This window comes from Pararge aegeria, chromosome 18 (genome assembly GCF_905163445.1).
Source record: "Pararge aegeria chromosome 18, ilParAegt1.1, whole genome shotgun sequence".
NCBI lineage: Eukaryota > Metazoa > Arthropoda > Insecta > Lepidoptera > Nymphalidae > Pararge > Pararge aegeria.
In genome coordinates, this window is record NC_053197.1 from 1,441,702 (window position 1) to 1,452,892 (window position 11,191).

An 11,191-nucleotide genomic window follows, 5' to 3' on the forward strand; every position below is an offset into this window, starting at 1 on the left:
ATTATAAGTATTTAGATAGATAGATAGATACATAGAAAGTCGTTATTGCACATACAGAAAATAAAACAAATTGAACAAGACAAAAGGTAAATAAATATATAAGCGCAAAGGCGGCCTTATCGCTTGAAGCGATCTCCTCCAGACAACCTTTGGTTGATGAAACATGTTTAGTACGGAAAACGGGAAGGTGCAACATTCAATTTATAAATAAATAATTGATATACATATTCATATTTATATTTATGTATATTATTCGTAAAAAAATATTCATCAGTCATCTTAGTACCCATAACACAAGCTACTTTTATTTATTTATGACCATCAACTAAAGTTCCGAGTGCAAAGACATTATTATTTATTTAATACACAATTTTCACGGATAACTAACTATAGTGCAGTTTCACAGATTTCCTCACAATGTTCTCCTTCACCGTTAAAGTAAGTCTTATTTAATTGCTTCAAACGCACTGAAAAGTTAGAGGTGGGAGCCGAGTATCAAACTCGGTTCCCACCAAGGGAGGATGAAGCCCCATCCACTATGCTATCGCCGTTTTTTTGAGATTTGGATTATTTGTGTCGAATTCTCAGAACCAGTACATGGCGTTATACCACTTTCGTGACTTGAAGAGCACGTAAGCTATCACTGCAGTTAATTATTTGGCCAACTGAAACATACTGTTTATTCGCCGTGATCCCCGTAATCGAGTATTGAGATACTAACACCATTATTCCTAGCACCCTTAAAAAGTAACTTTTTAAGCGTGGTAAATGAACTGAATGCCGTCGTTCATTTAAAGTGACTACCACCACAAGGTTGTAGAATAAGAGAGCGGATAGGTCAGTAATCACTCTTCAAAAATCAGCAATTTACAATTGAATAACATAATGATTCTAACTTGTAAGACAAACAATATACCTAAGCCAACAATTTAAATAATATTGCGGCTCCAGTGGGATGAGCAAAATGAATAAACAGCCGTAATATAATGGTAATGTAATAAATTAAACAGAATAATAAATTGAATTATATAATCGCATAAGCGGAACTCTCCAATTTGTCCACAGCCTTTTGCGCTTTGATCATTATCGGAGAGTTCGAGGTTAAAATATCTGAACAATAATAATCTTTCAGATTTTTCATCTGAATATTCAAGGTCTTCACTCCATAGTTATCTTTCTTTATCAGCTTACGAATATTATCCGAGAACAGCTTCTCTTGATAATTACCCAAGTAAACGAAATTCGGACTGATCTGGGACATTCTTAAACAAATCGAATCTGTATCGCTATAAAATAAGCATATTTTAGCATACTCTGCAATCGCTCTAATAATCTTCCAATCGAAACGAGCTTTGCCTGGTGGTGTGATGGCTGGGTAAGCATATTGGCTACGACATTCCATATTCAGGAATGTACCACCAGATTCAGTGTACGCGCTACCAGGCAAGATTAATGAAGCGACTTCGGCTCCTTTGTCACCCTGAAATCCAATATAAATAACAGTACACTCTTTCGGTGGTTTCCATTTGTAAAAGATTTCATCAGCTCCCAAAGATATAACAACATGTGGACTACTCGACCTCAAAGCGTCTAAGGCTCCCGGTTTCCAACCAGCTTCTAAAGCTGCAGCAAAACTCGCTTCTCTAGTCACAACGTTAACCACTATCCAATCTTTTTGTTTCTTATTTAGACTACTTGCTAATTTATACGCCTCATTCATTATACCAACAGCGTTTGCAGATTGTAATTGGTCAATTCCAACGAATATTAAAGGCCGTTTCGCATCTTGCATGCATTTTGCAGCAGCTGTTAGGTCTTTAATATATTCAACGTGATAATTATATTGACAATTGGGCCCGATAGCGTAAATATCGCATTCGTTATGTGTATAAGCTTTTCTGATACGCGCATTTAATATCGGGGCTTCAAATCGAGGGTTTGTACCAATAAGTAAAATTTTATCGGCTATTTCAACATCTTTCATGTTGACGTTGAGGGAATATGCAGCCCTGATATCAATACCCGTGTCGGAGTAAGACAGACCTCGTTCGACGTAAACGTGATCGCTACCAAGTATATTTATCAAATCTTTTGTAGCTACCAGTGTTTCAGCGTTGCAATGTGGTCCAGCTATTGCCATTAATTTTGGAGGACAAGAACACCTGAGTATCTTAGCAGCTCTATCTAATGCAGAATGCCATTCTATAGGACATAACTTATCTTCGTATCTGGTCATCGGAGTCACTAGTCTTTGAACTTCGAGCGCGTCAAACGCCCATCGGCCCTTATCAGAGAGCCATTCCTCATTAATTTCATCATTTTCACGAGGCAGGATACGCAATAGTTTATTGAATCTGTGATTTAAAACAATATTAGTTCCTGTTGCATCGGTGCAGTCTATGGAATCAGTTATTTTAAGCTCCCAGGGTCTAGCTTTGAACATGTAAGGTTTGTTAGTAAGAGCTCCAACTGGACATAAATCTATAATGTTCCCTGATAGCTCGGAGAGGAAGAACTTATCTATGTAGGTACCTACTAGCATTTCTCCGCCTCGCCCAGTACTGCCTAGAACATCCATGCCACAAACTTGTGAAGCAAATCGAATGCACCGCGTACAATGTATGCATCTAGTCATCTCTGTTCTGATAAATGGTCCAAGATTTTTACTCTCTGAAGCCCTTTTACCTTGGAAATGTATATCTGTAAATCGAGTGCGATCATTACCGAATCTCATTGAAAGATCTTGTAAATCACATTCACCACCCTGATCGCAAATCGGGCAATCTAGTGGATGGTCAGCTAGAATAAATTCCAAAACACTTTCCTGGGCTTTCAAAGTGACATCTGAGTTCGTTCGGATTTTCATGCCCTTGGCAACTGGTAAAGCGCAAGCAATCTGCGGTTTCCACATCCCTTCTATCTGTACGAGGCACATCCTACAATTTCCTGCTATGGACAATCTTTCATGATAACAGAAAGAAGGTATTGTTACACCTTCCCCTCTCAAAGCTTGAATGACAGTATAGTAACTTGGCACTGTTATTGATTTGCCATTTATAAACACATTAGTTTCCCTTCCCTGGAGCCGCGTTTGGGTTTTGTTAATAGCTTTAAAATTCAGGAGCTTATTTAAAAATCTTAACATTATTTGTTTCGTTTTTCACCTCTTATTGTTTTCAAATTTGTCCTTGAAATATGTCAAACAATGACACCCTAAATGACACCTTGAAACGATGTGGCACTGTAAAAAGATTATATACAATTAATTTTTAATCTTCTATTTAAAAAACAGAGAGGTTTTACGTATTTATTTTATCGTTCTTTTTTATTTAGTTTAGTTTTCAATTATTCTATTATGTAATAGTGTAGATGGGTCAAAGCTACTAAATAAAAATAAATAAATATATCCATTTTGGTTGAAAATAGACCGTATTACGTACATGGTAATGTTTCTGATTAATCTTTATATTTATAATATACTAGCGGACCCCAGCGCCATCTGTCGGGCTGATTTGTGAATCTTAACTATTCAGGGTGCCACCCAAACGCATCCCGAAAAATTTATTCAAATCAGTCCAGCCGTTTAGGAGAAGTTCAGTGACATACACACGCACAGAAGAAATATATATATAAAGATTGAACATGACACTAACATATTGAATCAATGTATAAAGCGCTCTAAAAAATAGTTATTATAATATTGAAAGTAAATACATAACTTATTATATAAATTGGTTAAGGAGGCTATTTAAATAGATATAATAAATAGATGACTTTAAGCTCATACAACTAAATAAAATATGTATGTGTATAAAAACTGTATTGTTATACAAACAATACAGTTTTTATGTAATTTTTACTCCAAAAAGCGACTTAGATAGGTTACATTCGTAATAATAAGAAGATTTTTTATAATATTTTTCCGAAATTTCGCTCAGTTTGCTCAAGAATATTGAACCTGTAACACCTAAATCACTTATCTGCTTAGGTACAGAACATGAATTCTAACACGAGATGAAACGACTTAATAAAATCTGCCGCCTCGTGAAAAAGTTCAGGCTGTTTTATTAAATTTGCGACTACGTGTATCAATTTTGTACAGTCACGCCTTATTTACTATTTGTCTGCTTCTCACATTAAACTCGATAACAGGCAGGTAAAGTGGCTACCAGAACGTCAATCTGGTTCAATCTCCTCGTTCACATTTGAATGTCAAAAATATACTTTGTTGCACGAGAAAAAATACAATGTACATTCTCGTGCTTAGATAACATATCTTGTGATGCTGTGTGGTGGTAAATGGTGATGCAGTTAAAAATGGTAGCGAACTATGCTTAAAATATGGCAGTCCCATCCCCCAGTTTCTACGCGCTATCGCACCGGAAAGCTTTGTCGGTAAGATAGTAACTAGCCAAAGCAAAGCCGGGGGGGCTTTTCCTTCCACCGGATACAAGTAGAACATATTAAGAAATTATTAATTACCAATGCGTCAAGGTCAAAACAAAATAATTATAGATCCGCGCAAAAATTTTAAAACCATTGCATGTTGAGTTATGTTTCAATGTGGAATAAATGTATAACTTGAAAAATAAACTTATCTAAAACCACAGAATAAGTAGCCTAGAAATAACAGTCTACTGAATAAAACACTCTCTGTAATAAAAACAGAGGAAAATAATGCACGAAAGGTTACGTCGAACAAAAAATCCACTTGAAATATTAAATAACTTGACCCAAAAACCGTGGTACCGCTATCACTTGACGCTGAATATTATTTTATATTCCACGCGTGTCGGCTTTCTGGAGGACAGAAAAGCGATTTACCGCTTAACCTGAAACAGTGTTAATAGAATGTTGCTACGCACACATTCATTCACTAAATGAAGATTCCGGGGGTGTTTTCTCCGTGGTAAAGGTTAAGCAGGTATGAGCTCCTTTAACATATGTTAAACATACGCATAAAGTGCTTGGTTTGAATGGTTGGAAGAGATATGGCCGCAAATGAGTAATATGATGGTAGCCGACATACCTAGGGATACAACCTTGGTGGCTCTTAAACCTACTGATGAAAAAGTTTTAACAATGTCGAGCGTTCACCGCCGAATAAGCGTAACTGAAGGTTTAAAGAATATTCATGTAAAACTTCTTTTGGAAATTTTTTGATTTGTCGGTTACGCTAAACGTTTGATATGCTAAAACACTAAAAGTGTTTAACATGCTTAATTGTGTTCTAGACATTTATATCCCAGACGCCTGTACAGGACTAGCTAAAGATTCTAAAGTCTATTGACCCGACATTATCCTTAAACTTACCAGATTGCTGATTTCTAGGTGTTTAAATGTCCTTAGATAGGGCATTTAAACACCACAACACAGACGCCAGTCAGGTATGGCCACAGTTTTAAACCTAAAGTGACTTTAACGTGTGTACGAGTAACTAAACATGTAACGCAAATGGAAATACAAAGGAGGTAAATAAGATTTGAAGCAGCCAAAGGCCTAGCAGTCAAATGTATTAACACATATTTTGAAATACTATAATATAACTAGCTGTTGCCCGCGACTTCGTCTGCGTTTGATTTTGTTTTTAAAGTATTCAGTATCGCTAAGCCTTAAATGAGTATAGTAGTATATATATAAATATAACATGTGAGTTGTGACTGTCAATTAATCATAGACAAATAATTTACAATAAAATAAAATTGCGACTATAATTTAAGACCTAAGCTATCCTATCTCTTAAGTTGGACCAGACTGCTCACGGTGTGCCAATTGAATTTAAAATCGGTTAAGTAGTTTAGGAGTCCATCGCGGACAAACATCGTGACAGGAGATTTATTTATATTAAGATATGTCACCGAAATAAACCGATATCGGTTCAGGATTTGGCCAAGGATTCTAGAGCCAATTTGAAACCACACTATACCAAAGATGTTCCGAACTGCAGCCTCTACTAGATCAATGCAGTTCTCAAACAGCTTAAGTATGGCAAAGCGCCAGATGATGACGAAATTACACCAGAAATCCAGATGAAAAAAAAATGTTTGTTGTTTAGTTTCCATCATTACCTGGGCTCTAGTCTTTAGCCTAGTGGCTGTGGCCGCTTCGGGAGTTTCAGTTTACTGCCATATTGGAAAATACTATGAAAAATAATGGCAGCGAATTTATCGGAAGTCTGTTGAAAAATCTATTCAGTTATTCTATTGTGTAGAAGTAATGGTGCGAACTGAAACCACAGTGAGCGTCGAACATTATATCCAGTGCCGAAAATCTACGATAAGCACAAAAGTGGTTTATGATGTGAGAACCGACATATTTACATAAATAGTGCTTTGATATCTCCATTGTGTGCGTCATACAGGCGCCATTTTGTTTGATATGATTATATCTGAGTCCCAAGTTTAACTTTTATTTAATTATACACTTTTTTTGTACACTACAAAAAGAAAAAAAAACAATGGACACAACAAGAGGAAACTTTAAAAGTAGAATACAAAAAAAAAAACTTACAAATTGACATTCGAAATGGGTACCAATCTGGGTCTATATACGCATTGAATCGAGAAATACATGATTGGTTCTACTGTAGGTCATGCAGCACGGGACTAGCTTTGATTGGCCGACAATTATTCTGTAAGCGTTGTGACTAGCAAAGTAAACGCATGCGGGGCACACTTCTTAAACCACTCCCACCGAGGCTATGTTTCTTAAGGCTATTTGAGCAGTAGGTATGCCTCTATGGTTTTTTCGTTCGCTATTTACCAAAATTTGAAGGCAAATGGTTGCATAGTCACGCAATGTTTTATCTTCTTCTTTCAAATGCAAAAATGTTGATGACAGATAGAGAAAAAACATTCTAGCAATAACAAATATTCTGCCATCTGAGAGCTATCTTGGCATGCGCTGAATAAACCCTTACAATAAGGTGAAGATAAAGTATAACGCAATTTAAGCAATTCAAATATCACTTGTTTTAAACTGTGAAGGAAAACATCGTGAGTAAAACTGCATGCCCAAGAGTTCTTCATAATGTTCTCAACAGCGTGTGAAGTCTACCAATCCGCACTTGGCCAGACCCGTGCCCTGTAGTGGGCCGATAATAAAGTCAAAGTCAAAAATCTACCAAAGTCAAAAGTCAAAGTCAAAAGTCTACCAATCCGCACTTGGCCAACCCGTGCCCTGTAGTGGGCCGACAATAAAGTCAAAGTCAAAGTCAAAGTCAAAGTCAAAAATATCTTTATTCAAGTATAGGTGGCACTTTTGATGCGTACATAAGAATTACACGGTAGTGAGATGATGGCGATAACCACATTCGTAAACTTAAGCTACAGCTACGAGGGTTCCAAACGCGTCCTGGTCTAAGAAGAAGCCCACAACATACTTAGCCGGGTGTTTTTTTTTGTTATCACCATCTCACAATGTAATTTTAAATTATTAGAGGAGCAACCTGGTTAGAGCAATAATTTACACCCAAGCTTTTTTATCGATTACGTAGTCCTTTATACTATAATAGGACTTTTCTATAAGCTTACGTTAGATACAAACTTTGACCTTTTTAAGAGACATCTCCAAGATGTCAATTGGTAGTTTATTGTAGAATTGTGTGCAATTAATATGAAATGAAAAAATTAAAATAGGTTAATAATGTTGATGATGATGAAAGTGTGGTGGGACTCTTTCTCTTTAACAGATCTAATAAAACACTACCGTATGGTAGTGTTTTTTTAGAACTGGAGTAAGGAAAATAAAAAATACTTCAGTGAAAAGCGAAAAGCTATCCAAGATATAGATCTCGTGATCATTCATAATTCATTCGCGGGACGCTAGTGGACGGTAAAATCATGTTTTTGAGTGGCAGAGCACCAGCCGTGTAGGCCTCCATCAATCTTGCGCCCGGGCCCAAGGGACGTCGCTCCGCACCTTCGTCACTGTATTTGTGTTGGGAAACTTTCGTCTAACGACTTGTTTTATCTTTGTGGTTTGTAATAATACAATTGTAGACCCTTCTCATCTCCAACTCATCGGTTATATACGAAGAGGTAGCCAGGGTTTGCTTTGAAGAGCCAGGCAAAGGAAATAAAAAGTATCTGCGAATAATGTGTTTTTATGGAACCGTAGGTTTAGTAGTAGTAGAACTTTTTGCGACAGCGCTTGTCCGGGCACCGTGCTTATTTATAATGCATTCGTTTTTTTTTTAAATAAATTAAAAATCTTTTTGAAATTTGTGTAGAATTTTTTAAATTATATTGAGACGAATTGAGAGCCTCCTCCTTTTTGAAGTTGGTTAAAAATATATAGTAAATATACTATTTCGGTATTACAAACCATTCTATTGCTTCGGGCTAAAATCTTATTATTATTGAATTTTCTAGCTCATGTTACTTCTGGATAAAATAAATTTCTAATGTTAAAGGAATAGTAAATGTCTGCTCAGTTTTTTTATCGATTACAAATAAACGAACTTACAAACAAAACTATTATTAATACAGACCCACCTTTGGATTAATATAACGCTATCCATTAAATAGAATATATTGTTTGGTGGAGGTCTGGAGCGGTGCGGCTGACACAGTCACGTTATTTAATTGGAGGTGTTTGTTCTACGGTTAGCCGGCTAATGGAGTAGCTTGCGGCGAAACATAATAACGTTGTTAGTTTACTATTACCTACACAGGTTAATAACTATTATATTTACAGTATAACGTAAGTATTTACTTAGTGCGTGACAATCATTGTTTGATTTTTTTTTTACTCCACAAAAGTTAGCCCTTAACTGCAATCTAAGATTATAGCTGGCTAACCTGTTAAAGAGTATGGTAGTCGTACCCCTAATCGGTTTCTACGCGACATCGCACCGGAACACTAAATCGCTTAGCGGCACGTCTTTGTCGGTAGAGTGGTAACTAGCCACGGCCAAAGCCTCCCACCAGACCAGACCCGAGAAAACTCAGAATTTCAGATTCCCACCACTCGAAATTTTTTGTGTGATGAACATGAATGATTTTCAGTGTCTAGTTGTTTTTCTGTATTTTATAAGTATTTATGTAAAATATTTATAATAATATTCGTCAGTCATCTAAGCACCCATACTTTGGGGCTAGATGGCGTGGCGATATGTGTATTGTCGTACTCTGTTTAGTTATTATTATTAATTTTGAGGGAAGAGGAAAATGATTGATGGACTTACCAGCCAAAGACATCATCATCGACAACCTATTACCGACCCACTACAGGGAACGGGTCTCCTCTTAAAGTGAGAAGGGTTTAAGGCCGTAGTCCACCACGCTGACCAAGTAAGGATTGGTAGACATCAAAGGCAAAGAGTATCGTGGAGAACTGTCAGGAGTGCAGGGTAAGCAAGTGATATTTATTTGCAATAGTTATAAAACGTGCCAAGAATTGAACCCAGTCCGAAAAAGCCTAACCACTACGCTATCCCCGTTTACAAAGACAGTTACTGATAATTACAACTATATTAATACTACAGAAAAGAGCAGTGCGATCGATATATAAACTTGGATCACGCGAATCCCTTCGTACCAAATTTGAAGAAATAGGTATACTTACAGTAGCCTCGCAATATATTTATAATAATATAATCTTTATTAAACAAAACATAAGTAATTATAAACAAAAAGTCGATATAAACAGTCGACAGAAACGCACATAAATTAGTATAGGATGGGTATATGCTTTTATAACATGATGCCGAAGGAATTATTAGATCTACCTTTACCTAATTTTCAACAATATATTAAAACACATTTAACAAATCGTGGTTACTATAAGAAATTCCTTAACGACAAGGCTGCTTGGAAGCAGGCCACTCCGCTCTCATCTCTCGCAAAACAGAAAAATTCTAAAGATTGTTAAACTTTAAAATGATGTTGGAAAAGAGCAATCTGCTGAGTTTCTTGCCGGCTCTTCTCAGTGGAATCTGTCTTCCGAACCGGTGGCAGAGGCACTACAAACTGACTGACTTGACGTTTCAAAAGTGCTTATTAATTAGGCCTACTTGAAATAAATGAATTTTGAATTTCCAAAGGTTTGCAAGTACTTTTATTATCTAACTTCATGACCAACTAGATATTCCAGTTTTAATTCTAATAAGCCATTCAGTTTCCACTTACCCTTCACAGCAAGAGTCAAAAACGATAATGTCAATACTCGGTCAAGAAGAAATCAAAGACTACAAAACGATACTAAAGCAACTGTTTGCAGAATTCCTGGGAACATTTCTGTATATTTCCATATGTCTATTAGCTGGAACAAACATTGAACCAAATGTTGTAGCGGTAGCACTGGCCAACGGACTCCTTATCGCGTCAGTTGTCCAAATAATTGGACAAATATCTGGAGGACATATCAACCCTGCTGTAACAGTAGGTGTTTTTGCTTGCGGACGTATTAAATTGATGAAAGCATTTCTCTACATCATTGCCCAAATCCTCGGCAGTTTGATTGGATCAACAGTGGCGTATGCTATCACAGACAGCGACTCCAGACACGAGCTGGGAGCAACTGTTCCCCGTAAAGAACTAAGGGCCGACCAAGTTTTCGGACTTGAATTTATAATGACGTTCGTATTAGTCGCAGTTGTTTTAAGTGTGCTGGATACGAAACGATCTGACAGAGGACTTGGTTCCGCACCCTTGGCGATTGGTTTGAGCGTAACTGCCTGCCAAGTCTCCGCATTTTTGTATACAGGATCGCTTAATCCGGTGAGATCCTTGGGGCCGGCGGTGGTTATGAATATTTGGACCAAACATTGGGTTTACTGGATTGGGCCAATTCTAGGAGGTTTGACTGCTGGTTTAAATTACAGATTTATTTTTGGAAAGCATTTTTACAACGGCGAGAACGATTTTACAGAGGGAGAATAAAGTTATTTAGGTATTTATACACATTATTGTTTCTTAACTCTTATACTAATATAAAGCTGAAGAGTTTGTTTGTTTGTTTACCTGAACGCGATGATCACAGGAACTACTTGGTCCGATTTTAAAACATATTTTAGTAACAAATAGCCCATTTATCGAGGAAGTCTTTAGGCTATATATCATCAGCACAAATGAAGAATGTTTCAAAATCGGGGTTCTATTTTCCGGTTAGCGGTTAAAGTTTCGATAAAATCATGTATGACAAAGTTGTTCCCCTTTAAAAGTTCTAAAAAAAGTCCGCAACAGCAAAT

General features: G+C 36.7%; 2 protein-coding genes across 2 annotated transcripts; one reads left to right on the top strand and one right to left on the bottom strand.

The window, feature by feature from the left end:
- Positions 1-1,024: 1,024 nt before the first annotated feature.
- Positions 1,025-3,147, bottom strand: LOC120631609 (NADH-ubiquinone oxidoreductase 75 kDa subunit, mitochondrial-like). The gene has a single exon (XM_039901255.1). It carries the CDS (start codon positions 3,143-3,145, stop codon positions 1,025-1,027), a length of 2,121 nt encoding a protein of 706 aa, XP_039757189.1. The 5' UTR covers positions 3,146-3,147.
- Positions 3,148-10,135: 6,988 nt separating this feature from the next.
- Positions 10,136-10,938, top strand: LOC120631617 (aquaporin AQPAe.a-like). The gene has a single exon (XM_039901272.1). The coding sequence runs from the start codon at positions 10,158-10,160 to the stop codon at positions 10,881-10,883; it is 726 nt and encodes a 241-aa protein (XP_039757206.1). The 5' UTR covers positions 10,136-10,157; the 3' UTR covers positions 10,884-10,938.
- The last annotated feature ends 253 nt before the right edge of the window (positions 10,939-11,191 follow it).